Here is a 20,694-nt window from a genome sequence, read left to right as displayed (position 1 = left end):
TCGCCACAGATTATTCATAATAAACTTCTCTGATAATGTGATAGCTGATGTTGCTGATATCAAATTCCAAAAGTAACAGCACAGAATATATGAAATTAAATTATTTAAATTAAATTATTATTATTATTATATTTCATATATTCAGTGGTAACAGTTTAAGAGTTTAACTTCTAGACTTTAACTGTTACCCGTGTGGCCGTGTCAATTCTTTATCGTTTTCCGATATGTTATCCGTTATCGATTTCAATCGTTTTTTGAATAGTTTATCGTTATACTCATAACGTTATAAAAACGTTTTAAAACTCTGTGCATATCCCAATATTTCAATACCATATCAAATATTTTTGACTTTACCTGTATCTTCAGCATCTTGCGAACGAAGTTTTAGTAAGTTAAAATTAATCAAATCCTATCTTAGATCTTCAACAAATCAATACAGACTCAACCATCTTTCAATTATTTCAATCGAAAATAAAATTGCCAAAAATTTAGATTATGACGATCAGGGCCGTATTTAGGAATTTGACACCAAGGGGCAACAAAAAAATACGCCTCATTAATCATTATACAAAATACAAATTTAAATTATAAAAAAATTAGCCCCCCCTCTCCTACTTAGCCGCCCAGGGCAACAGTACCCTGTAGCTCCCCCCTAAATATGGCTCTGATGACGATTTAATTAACAATTTTGCTGCCAGAAAAACAAGAAAAATCAAAATTTAATGATAATTTGTTTGATTATTGTATAATGATTATTTTCATGTATTAGTTTGTAATAATTTGTATTTAAATTTTTTTTATATTATTTCTAATCTAGCAAAATATTTAATATTTTTTTCTTTTATTCACTTCGATTTTTAGATTCTGAACGAAATGATGAATGTATTGATTTTACAATGATGTGTGTTTTTTTTTTTGTTTTTTATTTCTGTGTACACTGTACCTACAGCATAACTAGTCAAAATAATGCTTCAATTTCAAACTTTGGGGGTGGTTTCCGATGTAAAAGTGAATATCCTTGATGCATTATAGAGGTCAAAAGTAAACATTTTCCAATAGTTTTCAAAAAATCGATTTTTTTATATGGTTGTTATTCAAAAACTAATCACTGTAAATACTTGAAATTTTCACCAAATGTTTATGTTAGTGTTATCTATATACAGTTTAGAGTTTTTTTGAGTTATTTGTAGACCACTGAAATTTTCAATTTTTTTGAGAATTTTTTTTTGAAGTGTCGATTACATTTTTTTGGCCATATCAAAATACTTGAAAATTTAATACAAAGTTCCTCATAAGTTATTCTTATAGTGATTAAAAAATTATAAAAATACATAGGCACAATTTTTTTTTATTAGCATTTGAAGTTCAAATATTGCATACTTAATACGTAAAAATTATGGCAATTTTCAAATTATCTTAGCTAGAAATTCATAAAGGTTTTTCTTTTCAGATCTAAGATTTGAAAATTTAATACAAGGCTCCTAATATACTTTTACAATAGCAGTTGAAATATATAGTCACAATTTTTTTTTATAAGCATTTACAGTTCAAATTTTGACTAAACACATAAAAATTACGGCAATGTTCAAATTATCTTAGATAGAAATTCATAAAAGTTTTTCTTTTTAATTCTAAGATTTGAGAATTTAATACAAGGCTCATAATATATTTTTACAATAGCAGTTGAAAAATAAAAGAAATATATAGCTACAATTATTTTTACATGCATTCAATTTTAATTTTGACAACATACGTAAAACTTACGAAAATTCGTAAATTATTTTATCCTAGAAATTCATAAAAAATGTTCCTTTTATATCTAAGATTTGAAAATTTAATACAAGGTTCCTAAAATATTTTTAAAATAGCAGTTGAAAAATAAAAGAAATGCATAGTCACATTTTTTTTTTTACAAGCATTTAAATTTAAATTTTGACAACATGCGTAAAAATCATTAAAATTCGCAAATTATTTTAAGCTAGAAAGTCATAAAAAATTTCTTTTTAAATCTTGAAAATTTTTAATAATCTATAATATATCCTAGACCAGCGGTTTTCAACCTGTGGTACGCGCAAAGCTCATAGGTGGTAGGTGAAGAAAATCTATCTTTATAAAAAATTAATTTATTAACAAAATTCTATACATATAACATAAACGTAAACATTATTGATAAACAAAAAAATGGTCAGGTGGTACGCAAACGATTTCAAATTTTGTAGGTGGTACGTGACTATAAAAAGGTCGAGAACCGCTGTCCTAGACAGATAAATGATAAACCGTCTCCGTTCAGAATCGTTTTTCATATACAATGATACCTATCATTGCATTCAAATTTAACCTCGGTTATTACGGGCACCTTTTAAATAAATTGATAATTGAATAAATTAGTTTTATTATAAACAAGTAACAATTAATATATTGTATTTTCTATAGTTTTGTTTCTTTTTCATATGTCTGATCTATTTTGTGAGTAAGTTATTTACATAATTGTAATAAACACATTTTATGCTGTTTAATCCACAGAAAAGCTATAACAACAGATAATTATCGAAATAAAATAAATGACAATAATTAGAACTTCTAAGTCAATTTTTAATAATAATTTTTAATGTATAATATACAGGGTGATTCTTTTAAGTGGGTACCAAGGTGGATTTATACATTTATAAATTATATATTATTATAATTATTAATTATAATTAATTTATAAATTTATAAATCCACCTTGGTGGGTACACTAATTATCTCAAAAAGTATTTACTTTTTTCAAAATATTTTTATACATGGTTTCAAGTTGTTATAAAACCAACGTTTTTATTTAAAAAATATATTTTTAAATACTTCAGCATAGCCGCATAGGTGCCTCAGTTAACATTTCTTACTGGACTAAGTATATTATAATTATACCTGTACACACCTTTAGTGTTAGCTAAACAGATTGTCTAGGTCCTTCCTAACGTAGATGCATAACATAAAAACAAAATACCAAACCTACTTAAATGTTTTATTTTTACTAAAACATAATATTAATTAAATTGTTACTTACTTTAATAAAAGTTCATGCTCTAACATTAATACATGTAGGCCTATTCTATTTTTTTTTTTTGTGCTTAATAAATCCAGCATTTGGTATGATAATCCTACATTTTTAGTTTATATAGGTACTAATGTTATTGCTTCCTGTCTAAAGCCTATTATTTTTAACTCTACCTACTATTAAAAAAAAAAGTTAAAAAAAATGTATTTCTAGTTAGGTTAACAATATTTGTACTACATAAAGTTATTTAAATTAAGTAGGTACTTATGACTTTGGTAGTTTGGTAGTCTAGTTCATTTATTTATTGAAAAACCCTGTTATTATTTTCAATTTTCAATTTGTATATATACTACATTATTACTACACTTACACCATCAGTGGTTTGCATATAATATTTTTTTACACATTTATTAAAGTGGAAAACTTATTATAAATAGCACTATAAATTTATGTGTAGTTAATAATTTGGTATAACCAATCAAAATACATTTACAAACGTTTAAAACTGTGAACATATTTTAAAGTATTTATTTTTTACTATTATGAAGCCCCTCACATGTTAAATTGTTGTCAATGCACAGTAATTAGAGGTGAAAAGGCTGGAAAACAATTGTAAGAACCACATGGCACATCAGTTGAGCTCTGAATTTGATTTAAATTTATAGTACTATTAATAATAAGTTTTCCACTTTAATAAATGTGTACAAAAATATTATATGCAAACCACTGATGGTGTAAGTATAGTAATAATGTAGACAATGTAGTATATATACAAATTGAAAATTGAAAATAATAACAGGGTTTTTCAATAAATCAATGAACTAGACTACCAAACTACCTAAGTCATAAGTACCTACTTAATTTAAATAACTTTATGTAGTACAAATATTGTTAACCTAACTAGAAATAATTTTTTTTTTACTTTTTTTTCTTCTTAATAGTAGGTATTAAAAATAATAGGCTTTAGACAGGAAGCAATAACATTAGTACCTATATAAACTAAAAATGTAGGATTATCATACCAAATGCTGGATTTATTAAGCAAAAAAATAAAAAAATAGAATAGGCCTACATGTATTAATGTTAGAGCATGAACTTTTATTAAAGTAAGTAACAATTTAATTAATATTATGTTTTAGTAAAAATAAAGCATTTAAGTAGGTTTGGTATTTTGTTTTTATGTTATGCATCTATGTTAGGAAGGACCTAGACAATCTGTTTAGCTAACACTAAAGGTGTGTACAGGTATAATTATAATATACTTAGTCCAGTAAGAAATGTTCACCGAGGTACCTATGCTGAAGTAAAAAATAAAAATAATTCTAAATTAGTTTATTGAATTATCGAATTATGAATTTATCATAATTCGTAATATTGTTTAATTAGTTAAAATATAGTCGCGGAAACGAAAAATGAGCGTTGGTACCGCTCGTTACCGATGAAATTAAACACAATTATTTAATGTGAAAAACCTTCTTATTACATAACTTCATAGGCTCGAAATCATTCCCGTTTAACTTTAATTTACAAAGTGTTTTTATTAAATGTAGGTAGTATATTTTTTCTGAGTGATATTTGAATTACTTACAAGTTACAGTGAACTTGTTAAACTGTTTTTAAATATTTAATTAATTTAAATGAAAGACATTACAGACAAAACACACAAAACAATCCCCGCACGAATCGCTTTGTCATACTCCAGATGGATATACGTTGAATATGACGTCTGGGCTGCATATAGATGATGTTGCCGGCCTCGACATCTTGCAGTCTTATTTCGCCAAGGGTATTCTGTTCCGGGTTGTGGATATCCATATCAACAACGGCGTCGTCAAAACTTATATGGTTGTTGGACATTGAAGCGTTTGGACTCAATGTCGAACAATCCTGCAGATATCTGTCGGAATCTCCAGCGCTGCCAAGGGAGGGAAAAGACGTACTGCAAGTATCCATTTCTGGTTCATTCACAAGAGGAGAGCTTATATATTCGTTTACTATAGATATATAGTAGCGGAACTGCCAGCCCGCACAGTTCTCCAAAAATATCTTGCGACATTTTGGCGGGCTTTCTGGTTCATGCAATTCTTCGGCATCAGACAAAGTTGTTTGACTATTTTCTCTACTCACCAAATTCACGTGTGACATGTTACACTGCAGTTCAGGTGGCTGATCGGCTGTCCCGTCCGACGGTGAACAGATTTTGTCGCTTCCAGCAGCTTCAATAGGCTGATGGAAGAGTAAGGCAATATTCGGCATTGATTGGCAGCCATTAACCGATGTATCTGGTTGATTTGTAAGTGGCAATTTTGAGAATGAGTTGTATCTGGTTAAACGGCGGCGATCTTCAAATACCTTTTGCATGAATTCGGGCTCAACTTTTGCTTGCATATCGTATTGTTTTTCTTCTAGCGTCATCATAAATTATCCGTACGATTAATAAAGATTACTGTTAATACGCGCGATTATGTTAGAATGAGAACTGATGAAAATATAATGTACGCAAGATTTTATTGAAAGTTAAACAATAATACTATATATTAATTAAATTAATGTCCAAAAAAATAAATTTACTAACCAAATCCATAGCAACAAATATTTTTGTTGATTTTTTATTGGCCAGAAAAATAATATACTCTTTAAAGTATAATAATATATTAAATACTAGCTGAACCCGTGCACTTCGTAGCCCATTAAAAACCCTATCTCTTTTATGGTCCATACATTCATATTGTGTGTTAAATTCATTTCATGTGATGATAGATAGTGGTTAAAATATATTATAATCTTACTACGATATTCAATTTCGTATATCATTATGTAATTTTCTTCGTTTTTTCAATATAATGTTGACAATTTAAATATTCAATTCAATGATATTTAGGCATAACACTTTCTAAGTTAGCATATCTTCTGCCCATGTGTCTAATAAAAAAAGTTTATTAAATAATTTGTGTTCTTTACTTGAAATATTATTTTTATAAAATTTAGCGATATTTGATTGAAAAATTAAAAAACTGAAAATCTAATAAAAAAATAGTTGATGCGGTAAATATTTTTGTGCAAAGGGCAAAAATAGACAGACAATTTTGTGTAATTACCGTATTGTGTTACGTGGTAAATCGGTGATCTCGGAGAGGAACATTTCCGCTTGAACAATTTTTTTACCGCGTAACAGCTGTGAACATACAAATACATACTACTACCATTTATAAATAAACAAAAATGTCCATCCTAAAAATAAGTCCAGCTGCTCTCGAGAGCACTTATTTGTTTAAATGGTTGCCTTTGACTACCAAAAAATATTAATATTATTTATTTTATTTTTTACTGGGCAGATGGCGCCACTTTAATTTCATCACACCCTTATCATATTTCTCTAACCCGATAACTTTCTCAATTTTTTCATCCGTAAGAACCTTCTCCTAGCAATTACGACCCAAACAAAAAAAGAGTGAACGAAATCGTTTCAGCCGTTCTCAATTGATGAATTGTTATACATTTTTGTCTCCATTTTTATATATATAGATTTATATTTTTATTTTTATCTGCTAGAAGGCGCCACCGGTGTAACTCAGTTTTTGTCTTTAAATCTCTAATTCACAGGAGTTAGGTCCATAATTTATGCTATAAACCCGCTCCCCGACATTCTCTATCATTTAAAAAAAATTTGAGCCAAATCGGCCCAGCCGTTCTCAACTGATGCAATTTCGAATTTTTTGTCTCCATTTTTATATATATATATAGAAGATTATTAAATACTTTAATTTCAATGTTTAAAAAAAAAAAAATTAGAATGCAACAGAAATTGATTTTACAAAACTAGTAATAGAAGTTGCAGCTCTCAATTTACGTTACGTAATTCTTATAATTCCTAATAATCTTAAATTTCATAAGTTATTTTTCATTTATCTTTACATATTGCTATTATACGAATCTTTATATTACCTACATCATTTTGAATTTACTATATGCAATTTAATGCAAGATTCGCGTTTTTAAAGATATTTAATACGGAGTAGCCATATATATAATGGGTAATCACATGTGAGTTTGGACGGTACTTTAACGCTTAATTAATAATAACCCATATACTTTAATCAAGACCAATCTTTTGGCATTAAAATTAGGCTTTTATGATAGTTTGTTATGAAGATTTACTAAGTTAAAACTCACATTTTACTAAAAGTTATTAAATTGTTCAAATATATATATAGAGACTGGGGCATTATACAGTGATATATGATACACACTAAGATGTGGTACAAGGCCGTAGGGTTCATACCTTTTTATACTGCCTCTTAAAGGAATTTCCTGGTAAGTGGTAATCACATACTAAAATGCATTCAATGATTGAAATTAATTTATCTCTGTTTTGTTTTATTATTTAAGCTCATAGCAATTATCAAAATGCACTACAGGCACTATCAATAAACCTTGGGCACTATACTACAAATCAGTGTCGATCTGGCTCATGACTGGGCCCCTGGTTAACTAATTTCAAATGGGCCCCCTACAAACTTAATTTTAACTTAAACAAAAAAAAATTTAACTGTCATTTAATAAAATATTAAAACTATTTTATACATAATTAAAAAAATTAGGTTGTTTTTTCCAACGTCTTAGTCAATATAAAAATATAATATTATAAATATAAAAATGTAAACCAACATTGTTACTTAACAATCTTACAAATAAAATGCAAAATTTGAATTAAAAATTAACATTAAATTATTAAAAAAGTAATTTTTTAATTCTTTGAAATGAATTGCATGCATGACGATCCTATAACATATCAATAACTTTATCTTTGCTTATACATTGAATGATATCATCTTCAACAAATATATCAGTTAAAGGATCTAAATATTGCTGCCTAAATGAAGATTTATGTTTGTTTTTTAAAATTTTTAGTTTTTCAAACACTCGTTCACTCTTAACTTGTGTGCATGGAAGTATAAGAACATATTTTAATGCTATGTACAGTGTATTGAACAAGCCCGTTTTAGTTGTAAGTTTAAAAAGAATTTGAAATATTTTTGGTAAATAGTTATTACAATTTTGTTCAATGCTTACATATTTATTAGAGTTATGACCAATTAGAATTTTAAACACATGCCTATTTTTTATTACGTTTACAATTGGCTATGGGCCCCTAATATTGAAAAATATCCAAGGGCCCCCAGCGATCGCCAGGTAGCCGGGTGGGCCAGACCGACACTGCTACAAATTTATTACAATATTATATTAAGTAATTACTAATAACATATACAGTTAAAAAAAAAGGATTTAAAAAATTAAATTTTAAATTTTAGAATATACTAGACATTTTTACATTTTCTTCTTTGTTGAAGAGATGGAAGAAATTTGAACCCCCTAACCCTCCCCTTAGCTACGGACCTGATGCAGTATATAGTTCAAAGTTTTGGTTTAATTTTATTGATAATATCTAAAGTCGGGTGGTTATATTATACATTTTCATAAATTAATAAGTTTACTTTAATAATTAACGAACTGTTGTAGGTAGGTACATATGTCATATTGTGTATTTTGGTATTTTGTGTATACAAGATAACTTATTTCGACACTCTTTCATTATTTAGGTACAATTTAGGCATATAGATCATATAGGATATAGTTTATAAAATATTAAATTGATTACTTTTTACTTATGAATTCTCACTTCCGCACAACCATTAATGCTTACAGGTTACCATCATGAAGGCAACTTACTGTTTTTATTATAAATATTTTAAGTGCGCTGAAATTAGTTGAAAAAAAAATAATTATTATTTATTATTTTTAAGGACGTCGCTAATTACGATAATATTATCTTTTACCGGAAATATAAGTCTCACTGTATCCTGGTTTCCGTGTAGATATATCTTTACGTATTACGTAAACCAAGACTTTTTATGCATTTTGCATATTTTTTTATTTTTGTAAGCTTTATTGTATGCTTAGTTAGGACACAGTATATTTCAAAACGTATATGTGATCAAATTCTAAATGTTTTTAAAACATACTTTGATAGTTTATCAAAAATCAAGCACTTGGTTAAATATTTTCATAAATCAAGGTACAGGATGCGGCAGAGCCGACTGACGAGTTTTGAAGGGTTATAAAAAACGAACAGTAAAACTTAGAGAAAAAAACTTTTTTTTTATTAAAATAAGTATTGAATCCCATTTTTAAAAATTATTGTTTGAAAATTATATCTCCAAGATGGCGGCCGTCAGCATCAATACACTGTTGTAGACGATCTCTGAAGCTCTCATATGATTTTCGGCACATTTCGACTGGTATGGCTTCGATTTCCTCGGTGATTTTCTGTTTAAGGTCTTCTATGGTATATGGGCGATGTCTGAAAACCTTATCCTTAAGGTAGCCCCAGAGGAAAAAATTCACACATGCTTAAATCTGGAGACCGTGCTGGCCAGCCTATGTCTCCTCTTAGAGAGACTAACCGCCCAGGGAACATTTGTTGCAAGACACCAAGTGAAATCCGAGCGTGCTGTAGCCCCGTCTTGTTGAAACCATACATTCTCTAAATCATGGTCTTCAGCCATTTCCTCCAACCTATGCTGCAGATCAGTTTCCAACATCACAACATAAAATCATATGAGAGCTTCAGAGATCGTCTACAACAGTGTATTGATGCTGACGGCCGCTATCTTCGAGATATAATTTTCAAACAATAATTTTTAAAAATGGGATTCAATACTTATTTTAATAAAAATTTATATATATATAATATATTTAACACTGTAAATGTATTTGGAAAATTTTTTATACAATATACATACTACGATTATAAACCATTATCATAATAATAATTTTTTAAACATATGTAGGCAATTGTAATAATTAATAACAATATATATAAATTTTATTAAATAATAGAACACTAAATGAAAAGTACACATTGTAAAAAATATATTATATGAATTATAATTATTAATTACTACATAAATGTTTTATAATTTGTATAATAATAGGTATTAATAACTACATTAATAATGTAGAAAAAAATCTTTCATTAAACATAGAAGTACTTTTAATGTGTAATACAATTCATCAAAATATAATTTTTTATTTCTTATTCTTTAAAAAAAAATCATAAGCTGCAATTGTAAAATTAAGTCTAAAAAATAAGCTGAATATTAATATGAATTAAAAATCTTATTTTTGTAATAGTCTAGGCAGCTGCAACAAGTTAGTTATTATTTTAATTTTAAGCATTAAATTATTCCAACCAAATTAATTTCAATAAATACATTAAATGAACTCAAATTTAAATATTATTAGTTAACACAATCTATTGAAAACTAAACAAACTTATTAACAGAATTTTATAATAGCAGGAGTTGTTCTAAAAACTAAAAACTGTATAGTTATGTACTCATGTGAGTATTTGGGAAGAGTTATGGCTTCATAAAAAGCACACAACACATTAGCCTCCCAAATAATAATATATTTTCCTTTACAACTAATAATGGTATGAAAAATATAACTGCAAATTATAATTGCGATAATGTTTTCAATGAAATGGCACAACTGCAAAATTAAATTATTTGCAAAATAAATTAATCCAGGACTTAAAACCTATACCATTTGGTTACATAAAAGGAATTGCTAATGGAGTAAATTAACAAATAATAAGTGATAAACTAATAATCAAAGAAAAATGCTTCAACACACAATACTATCGTTAGTTGTTTGGAAAATATAAATTAATCAATTCAATTTAAAAAAACCCCAATCTCAATTCTCAATTGTAAATTAGTAATCAAGTTTTAAAATTTCATAGAATAGCCTAATGAAATTTAAATACTCCACCCCAACATTCAGTAGTAATTAGTATCCATACTATTATCTTAATTAGCTTAAAATAATATATGGTACTAGGTTAATATTTAAATTTAAAATATAAGTAAAACCATTACTAATGAGTAATTACCAAAAATTAATATAATATCAGTATTATATGTAGATACTTAGTAACTATGAATCAATGTCTAAGGATCATTTCTTTTGACAAGAGAGTGTGTATTGTCTTTCAAAATCCCTCATCTATAATAAACATTGAATATTATGGTTGATTTAAGCTCATACTTAAGGCCAGTTGTACCGTCTCTGATTAAAGTTAACCGGAGTTTGCACCGTTAAATATCTGTTATCAGCTGATTAAGCGTAATCGAAGTTTAACCGTAGACGGTACAACTAGCCCTTAAAGTAATATAATATGAATGGATAACAAACAATTAGTATCAGCAATACATTTGTATATGAATCATTTGTAGATTGATGCCACTTTTGAGTATTCAATAATAAAATATGTGATTAGTTTAACAATAATCAATAAAAAAATTAATTACAATTATTAATGTCATATATAAAATTAAACAAAACAAAGTTATAAAAATCTAAATCCTTAATTTGGTCTAAGTATTAAAAAAAATTAACAAATAAAATATTTCAAGTTAAATATTGATTTTTATCTGTTAAATAATATAGTGAAAATAGTTTGATAATTTTCTGAGTAAAAAATAATAAATAATAAATAATCATCTTTGTGAAATTGAGTTATATATTGTCAATAAAAATAAATATATACATATTTTTATGTGTATGAGTTACAAATACCTTCACCAATAGATACTTAATAATATGAGAAATTTTAATTGGTCCAATAAACTAAAATTTCTAAGATTTTTGTTATAAAAATAAGTTAGCTATTACAGCAGAAAAACCACAAATTATAAATTAAATAATTAAAACGTAATAGATTTTTCAATTATCAGTTTAATATAGTTTTAGTAAAAATATTAAATTAACTAAGTTTGTTTTTTTTTTAATGAGCATCAGTCAGTCAATATCTACAATATTAAAAAAAATTTTTTTTAAACAATTTGTAATGAGATTCTGTCAAAAATCGCGACATCTCAACCTGTCTAGAAAATTATTCTTTTAAATATGTTTAAATATTATACACTAAAATGTCAACTCATAGTATTATAATATTAGTACATAATATTGTTGTTATATTTTGTAACCAGAGTTCGGAACTAACAAATAAAATTATCAAAATAAACACCAATAATCTTTAATTCAATCACTTGTTTAAAAACATTAAAAAACAAACTCAAAAGTATTAACCTGCTCTCAACTAAACTTAAAATAAAAAAATATGGGAAAAATTTAAATACTTTACTTAACAAGACATATCGACATTCATAAAAAAGTCCAAATCAATATCAAATATGTAACTTTAAAATAGCACTAATCTTTTTCCAATTTTAAATTTAGTAACTTAATTAAAAAACAATATAACAAACATCCTACTGAGGATCAATTACTAATCTTGTTTGGTAATATATTTGTATTGCCCACGGTGGCCAGCTATGACTGACACAACGGAAAAATAATCAAAAACAAGTTTGTTTATTTTTAATAAAAAAAGTATTGAGTTTAAAGGGAAAATTCTATCAAAAATACATTGAAAAAAAAAATTATGTAAAACAATTGATTGAATTTTATCAGTGTTTAGTGGTTTGTCTGTGTTATCTCAAAGATAAAATATAAAGAACAATAAATATAAAACTATATTTCAGTATATTATAAATTATAGTTACAAGACATACGTTTCTAAAACTTTTTGCACTTTTTCTAGACCTTAATCAAGCCAAATAAAAAAGCAAATGCTTTAAGTTCCGAACCATGTTTATAGGTTAAAACAAATTTAGATTTTTTAATTTTAATGATATTAGCTGATTCATATTTTTAGAATTACTTCATATTTATACTCTAGCATATTATCTAAATCCTAAACTACTCATGTTTTACCACTCTTCTTCTTCAGTAACAACCAGGTTGGATGTGACATCAACATTCTAAAAAATAAAATTAAAATTAACACAATTTAAGCATTTTTCTACTTAAGTGTAAATATCACATGACTTATAGCCTATTAGAAAACAAGCAAATAATGTGGTATTTTTTTTTTATACAAATAATAAGAAAACTAGATAGCTAATAATAATTATTAATCTGTATGTTACCATTCTTATATCATTGAAATTGTCAATATCTGGAGAAGCTAGAATACGTTCAGAAGCATCATTAAGAAATGATGGTACTTCTTGATCTGCCTAAAATATATAATTTAAAAGATATTACTTTGTATTTGGAGTTTAAAAAAAATTAAATATTAAAAATATTAACTTTCAATTTTATTAATATGTTTTAAATATTTTATATTCCCCCAAGTTAGAGGGTATCCACACTGGTGGACCTCCCTCCTCACGCCATTCATGTTATACCTGCCTTTTCTTTGTTATCATATTTACATTACTTATTGTATGTATATAAATTACAGATTGTAAATATTCTATTTTATCTAATAAAAAAAAAAAAATGAAAAATAAAATAAAAAATATTCTATATACTGCAATGTTGATATTGAAACACAAATTAATTACAAATTTATATTCTTTTTCAGCAAAAGAACATATCAATTCTTCGCATACTCACTCGACTCCCTGATTGAGACCAATTATGTAAGGCAGGGTATCGCATAGGGAAGTGTAGAAAAACCAACATTTGTCAGGGGCAGGGTTTTATACTGTTATCACACTGGATAAAGTATAGTTATATGAGTTTTATAATAAATTGAAATAAATACAATTTTTAATAATAATCAATTTAAATTGATTTTGTATGAGTTATTATTAAAGGAAACTTACTTGTTTGAGAATTCTAATTAATTCAGGAGCTAGTGGACCATCAAATTCTGGATCAAAAAATGAAATAGCTTTACCGGCATTTCCTAATCTACCAGTACGCCCAATCCGATGGACATACTCATCAATTGTTTTTGGTAGATCAAAGTTCACCACATAATTCACACCTTTAATGTCTAGGAATACAAATAAAAATAAAAATATTTATAATATTAAAATAATCATTTAAAATTTTAAGTAAATACCTAATCCACGAGCTGCTACAGCAGTGGCTACTAGAATTTTCATTTTATTTGTTTTGAAATCTCTTAATGCTTGTTCTCGTTCAGGTTGCTCACGATCACCATGAATACTTGTAGTAGGGAAATCCACTTCACTTAAATATGCAGCTGTATAATCTGCAACTTTTTTTCTTTCAACAAACACCATAGTACCTTGACAATTTTCTAAAACAATAAAAATACAATTGATTATTATACTTGTATAAACATACAATTTTTTACATATAAATAATTGTATAAATATTTTAATATTTTAATTAGGTAATAATGAATTATTTAACATTTAATATTAATAAGCATACCCATTTCTTTAAGTACATCAAGTAATGCATTTTTTTTTTTAAACTTTGTGACTTCTTTTACTATTTGCACAACATCTTTACATGCACCTCCTATTTCTCCAACGGCTACAAATATATAATCTGGTTTCAAATAAGAAGTAGCCATATGTTGTATTTCACACGCAAATGTAGCAGAAAACATAACTGTCTGTCTTGATTCCTAGAAAAGTTATACTCATCAAAACTTCTGTCATAGTTGTAACACCAAATTGTACATAATACATTTTATTTATTATTAATAAATATAATATACTAGATGATCCTACACAGTGTTCCCAATGACAAATTAAAGTCCAGTAGATTTATCCTTACTTAGTTCTCAAACACTGTTAATGTAAGCTGCACACATTTATAAAACAATTATTTGAGTTGTTTTGATTATATAAATAAAAAATGTATACAATTATATCTAATCATAGTAACTATTTTATTTACCAGGTCACCAGGAACTACAATAGATACAGTTAAAACACCACTAAAATCAGTTCATCCGTTTTGAAACATTTCCTGACATACAAGCCAAAAGTAACTGTACGAGTTCTATGCAAAATTATATTTGATTCGTGATTGTGTATATTTGAATATAAGTAAAATAAATATAATACTTATTTTTGATCAAAACTATTTTTCTCAGACAAAAAACTTGAAATGTGATAAAAGGATCAAATGTATGAAAAGTTTTTTTTTAATTTTAAATGTTTTACTATTCAAATATAAGGTAATATCACAAAATCAAATATATAATATACCTTATGACAAAATATTATACAATTATAATTTGTTTAATGGTGTATAAAAGTTGCTAACCCTGGTCAGCCATTTTATATCTTAACAACCATGGTCCGTCATCTAGAAATAGTGTATATAAATTATCATTTATATTTTAGTCAGGAAAAATGCTTACCATGGGACATAAAATATCAGGCATTATACACAATAATACAATAAACATTATATATGTAGTCATTTGTGGAATAACTTAAATTAAATGACACATTTTTATATTTAAGTACTCGAACACCACCATCCCCTAATATCTAACGTCACAAATCAATGGGGCTATTCTCTAACTCTTTTGAAAAGTTGACCCAGCTGTGTCAAAATTGAGCCCTTCAGCTCATCACTGCATGTATTAAATAACAGAGAAAACTTACTATGGGTGTCATAGTCGAATTCGTTAATATTTGTTCTATATCAGGTTTAAATCCCATATCCAACATTCTATCTGCTTCATCCAAAACAAAATATTTGACTGATCTGAAAGTCACAATACCTTTTTCAACAAAATCAATCAGACGTCCTGGAGTAGCAGTTAATATGTGAACTCCTCTCTGTATGGGTAAAATTATTATAATTCAAAATATATAAAATCAAAGGAGTAAATTTATTTTTTAATAATTTAACTATTTAAAATTACATTACCTGAAGGATTTTTGATTTTTGATGATAAATAGATGTGCCACCATACAATAGTCCATTTCTTATATTAGTTCCTTTACTGAATTTCCATACACATTCACTTATTTGTGAAACTAACTCTCTTGTAGGTGCAATAATAACTACATGCGGTTCACAATGATTTTCGTCATAAATTAATTCTGTTGGTTGCTTCAGTAAATTATGCAAAATAGGTAAGACATATGCTGCCTAAAAAATTAATACTTTATACATTTGTTAAGTACTTAAGCTTTAAGCATAAATTAACTTACAGTTTTTCCAGAACCAGTCTGAGCACTGGCCATCAAATCTCTACCATCAATGATAACAGGTATTGCATAATTTTGTACTGGAGTTGGTGTGGAGAAATTACAGTTAGACAAGTTGTCTAGCAAAATAGTGCACAAACCAGAATTATGAAATGATGTTATACTTTTTGGAGGGTTAGATCCACTCACTTTTACTTCAATAGTTTTATATTTGTCAAAATTAAGCCCTGCCTCAATTCCAGCAATAAACTCTTCATTTTCAATATCAGGAGGAATGTACGCTGCTTTTGAAATAGTTGATTTATCATTTTCTTTTTTTTTATGACCATCTTCACTATTGCCATACCAGCCACCTACTTCCGATGACTGATCTCGCCTTCTTCCTCTACCACGATTAAACCCTCGTCCTCGACCTCGATGACCTGAGGCTGTATAATTATTAATACTAGAGTCATATTCATCTCTAAATGATTCATTTTCTTCATCAAACTTTTTTATTATACCTCGACCACGGCCACGGCCACGACCACGGCCACGTACATGTCCGTTATTTGAAAAATTATTTGAAGAGGAATCATAACCATATGATTTTTCAAAAGAATTATTATCATTGTTTGATTTATTAAATTCTGGTCCTTTCTGATATTCTGAGTTAAATTTATAACCATGATGATTTTTTGGTTCAGTTTGAGTGGCCCAAGTGTTTTGTGTGTTTTCATTATTAGAGAAATCGCAGTTATTTTCTTGTGTTTCTATAACTGCATTTTCAAATAACGAATTATCATTTAATTTAGTATCATTGAGTGTTTCTACTATATTCTGCTCATAGTTATCATTATAGGAAATATTTTCATCATTTTTCCATTCACCAACAGCAGACTGGCTGATTTTATTAGTGTCAGATGAATTAACAACAGTTTCTTCCATTGTGAAATATCTGTAAGAGTAATTTTTTTTTTATGTTTAGATGAATTTATTTAGTTAAGTCTAAAAATATCAATAATATTATATAAAAATAAAAATATATTTTATACTCAGTATAAGGTATTAAGGTCTATGATTTTAAACAAAATGTATTTGAACTTTCAACACTTATACATAGATATATCGGACGACATTAAATATTGATTAGGTAACTACACATTTTTTTTTTTATATTATGATAACAAGAAAAATTAATCATACAAATTATTAATAAAAATATATATAATAATAATATAAATTCTGAAATTAACTAAAAATCTGTTTTTAAATTTGATATTTTAATAATTAAACATATTTTAATTTTCTAAAGTAGTGTATTCCATTAAATGTATATTTAAAATAAATGAAAAAAAATAATATTTAATATAAATTATTAGGTCAATAATTGTTAATAAAAAGTTGAGGATTGATATTATGAAAATACAATATTTAGGCCGGTGACACACATGAGAAATTTGTTTCGTGAAACAAGAAATTTATTTCGTTACTTGAAAACGCGTGTATTTAAATGGAGCAACATACACTGTTGTTTTCGAAACGTTATCGCTAGAGCTCGGATGTTGTTGCATTTGTAATTTTTTTTCTACTATTCGGATTCGTTGCTAGTAAGTTATACATTTATTTCAAACGAGTATCAATTAATATATAAAAAATTTAAGTGCAACTTTTTGCAATTTTTGACCTTTTTTAAATTTTATTGCAATTTTGATGATTGTCGTCATTTTCAATACAATTTTATATATTTTTTTATGTTTTCACTTTTTTTTTGCTAGATTATACAGTGCAACAATTTTTAAGGTAAGGTAAGGTTTTTTTTAAAAAACAAATCAAAAATAGTTTAAATAAAAAGTTTTAAATTTTGTTAAAATTATTTGTAGATTTCTGAAAAAATAAGAAGACCGCACAATTTACCAGAGTTTTAATGACAACTGACAATCTTTTTTATTATCTACTCGTTTAAAACCTATCTAATAAAACTTTATAATATTACTTAATAAAATGACAATCCATTTCATAAAATAATTTGTTAATATATTTTTTTGGTACAAAATATTTTTTTATTGCAATTTTTAAGAGCAATTTTGGGTTTTTTTCACAGCAATAACGCAATCAATTGTATTACATTTTTAGTGCAACAACATCCGAGCCCTAGTTATCGCAAAAATATTTTGTAAACAAGTTTCATGTGTAATTGTTTCGTCATTTCACTATATCAACTCCCGCACAGTTAACAACGTAAATAGGTATGTACAAATATAATAATTTATAATAATTTTTATATTGTTATTGATTATGATTATATTATAGTATTAAACTATTAACTACCTTTTTAAACTATCTTCTATATTATAAAGGATCAGAAAAAGTACAAATATCAATAGGTAATAGTAAAAATGTAAAAATAATAATGCAAAAGTTTAATACCTATTGATTTCGATTTAACCACCACTGCAGAACAATAATGTCATCATCGGGCGACATCTTTAGACCAACTAAAACGAGCTGGGTGAACTAAATGGTGGGTAGGTGAAAAAATATTTATGAAACAAATTTGTTCTGTGTATTGACCATGAAATATATTTCGTGTGATTCATTGTAAAAAACAAATTTTATGAAACAAATTTCTCATGTGTGTCCCCGGCCTTAGTTTACTTTAAAACAAATTTTGAATCTAATTAAGAGAACCAAATAAATGTTTTCCTTTATCCCTATATTAGTGCAATAAAAATCAAAAAGAAAATAACTGTTTATAATGCTGATCCACAACAGTCACCTGGAGAATTTTTAAATAAAAACTTTAAGTTACCCACATGGTCAAGATACAACATATGTTTTTTTTAAACAAAATACTCTTTAATTATTCATTATAATACCTATTCTATATTGATTTAAAACAATAAACAACATGTGTTAAATAACGAACTTTTAAATGTTTGTGTAGAATACATTGAATACAATGAGGTTAATGTAATATTGACAGGTATCTAATTCAAATATTAACTACCAACACTTACCTGTAGTGTTCAAACAAGTGGAAACAGTGGTATAAAGTCACAGACAATAGTGCACTTGTAATGTAAACGATGATAACAATGTAGTTCTTTTAAAAAATAAGAAACAATGCAATAACAGCACCACACTATAAAAAGGACAATTCCTGAATGTCCAATATTATTATAATAACGAATAGAACAGATAAGTAAAATCTGTCGAACGACTAACACAACTCACAAAATTTATATGAAAAATTTGATTTACGAAAATAAGAAATCGAAATCACGCTTTCCTGAAACCGTCAAAAAGCCCCATAGCCCATAATCCAGATTCCATAATCATTTCCACAGCACCAATACGAATGTACGCGGTACTGCGGTAGTGCGGTACGCCACAAGTCACAACCTAAAAAATTAAAAAACAAAATATTATTAACAATAACAAAAGTCTAGTCCAATCATAAACGAGTCTAAATACAGGAATGATGCGCTATTATGCGCATGCGTGGTGATTCTGTTATTGTTATCACCACGGTTTTAGATTATCACTTTGGGTCCGGATTTTTACATTTAATTTTACCACAAGTCCACAACTCAACAATCACACAGGCCATAACTGCAGTTGATGGACAGAGTTCAGACAGCACAATTATATTATTAATTATTATGAATACAAAAAACTATAATATAGATTATAGGTACTCTGTTGAATCTTAGTAAATAGATAAGTAAAGATGGATAATATTATAATAAGTCTTATACCCCGTGGTTTTTTCTACATATTATTTTAAAATCATTATCACGGAATAAGATTTAACTATTTAAGTTTAACTACTAGTCTGTGATGTTAACCATAAATTATGAGCTAAGATACTACTAAGTACTGAACAATGAACATGATGAAAATATTAAAAATACCCTTCGAGTTAATAACATGACCTTATACTATTATGTGTAGAGGGCCTTAATATTTTAATGATTAGGGCCATTTATATACAATTTTATAAGAATAAAGATTGCGGACTGTGGTCGAATCGTACTTTGTACAACATAGTTTATAGCAAAACATTTTTGAGTTTTGTTGCAAAGATTTTGAAAATATTTCAGATTAGTTTCATATCCTTAGTAATTTAGTATAATCTTTTAGCATAATAATATTATCTCTGAATACATAAATTTAATGTATGAAAAAAAAATAGTTGGGTAGCTTTTAATTATTTTCAATTTATACTAGTGAATAATGTAATTACTAATGTGTATCATAGACGTACTTTTACGACTTTTATCTTATCAACACTTATTTAGTGTCTATAATATAATAATATTATATTATTGTAATTCATAATATATTAATATATCAACAAAAAATTATTAAATGGAGGCAAAGTTATACCATACGTCCATACAAAATTTAATCTGACATTATTGTACTATATATTTGTACTTAGTACTTACACATACTAATATGATTAATATTATGAACGTTACCTACTTAATTGTTTTGTATTATACACATTTTATTGCATTTAATATCTTATCTTATTTCCGCTTATAATTGAGAACATTTTTTTGTTGTTGTTGGCATAGACAATATTGAATATGATATATTAAT

At 26.8% G+C, this 20,694-nt stretch overlaps 1 protein-coding gene and 1 long non-coding RNA gene across 3 annotated transcripts; one reads left to right on the top strand and one right to left on the bottom strand.

The window, feature by feature from the left end:
• The first annotated feature begins 2 nt into the window (after positions 1-2).
• LOC149057414 (uncharacterized) lies at positions 3-13,743 on the top strand. The gene is made up of 2 exons (XR_016191214.1): positions 3-387; positions 13,536-13,743. It is a non-coding gene; the product is annotated as an uncharacterized LOC149057414 (long non-coding RNA).
• LOC107162430 (ATP-dependent RNA helicase vasa-like) lies at positions 9,177-19,515 on the bottom strand. 2 transcript variants are annotated; one of them, XM_089224704.1, is made up of 10 exons: positions 19,321-19,515; positions 19,104-19,228; positions 16,108-17,041; positions 15,821-16,045; positions 15,553-15,729; positions 14,360-14,558; positions 14,022-14,222; positions 13,780-13,952; positions 13,096-13,185; positions 9,177-12,927 (listed from the first exon to the last, which is right to left on the bottom strand). In XM_089224704.1, the coding sequence occupies exons 3-10, from the start codon at positions 17,029-17,031 to the stop codon at positions 12,877-12,879; spliced, it is 2,040 nt and encodes a 679-aa protein (XP_089080830.1). In that variant the 5' UTR covers positions 17,032-17,041; positions 19,104-19,228; positions 19,321-19,515; the 3' UTR covers positions 9,177-12,876. The 2 variants fall into 2 exon arrangements, with proteins under 2 accessions (XP_089080830.1, XP_089080829.1); XM_089224703.1 differs by having other exon boundaries at positions 19,104-19,515.
• Positions 19,516-20,694: the final 1,179 nt, after the last annotated feature.

This window comes from Diuraphis noxia, unplaced genomic scaffold, assembly GCF_037042655.1.
Source record: "Diuraphis noxia isolate RWA-SAM2 unplaced genomic scaffold, SU_Dnox_SAM2 contig0003, whole genome shotgun sequence".
Classification (NCBI taxonomy): domain Eukaryota; kingdom Metazoa; phylum Arthropoda; class Insecta; order Hemiptera; family Aphididae; genus Diuraphis; species Diuraphis noxia.
Note: the sequence above shows the minus strand (reverse complement) of the source record. Positions and strands in the feature narration are given on the sequence as shown.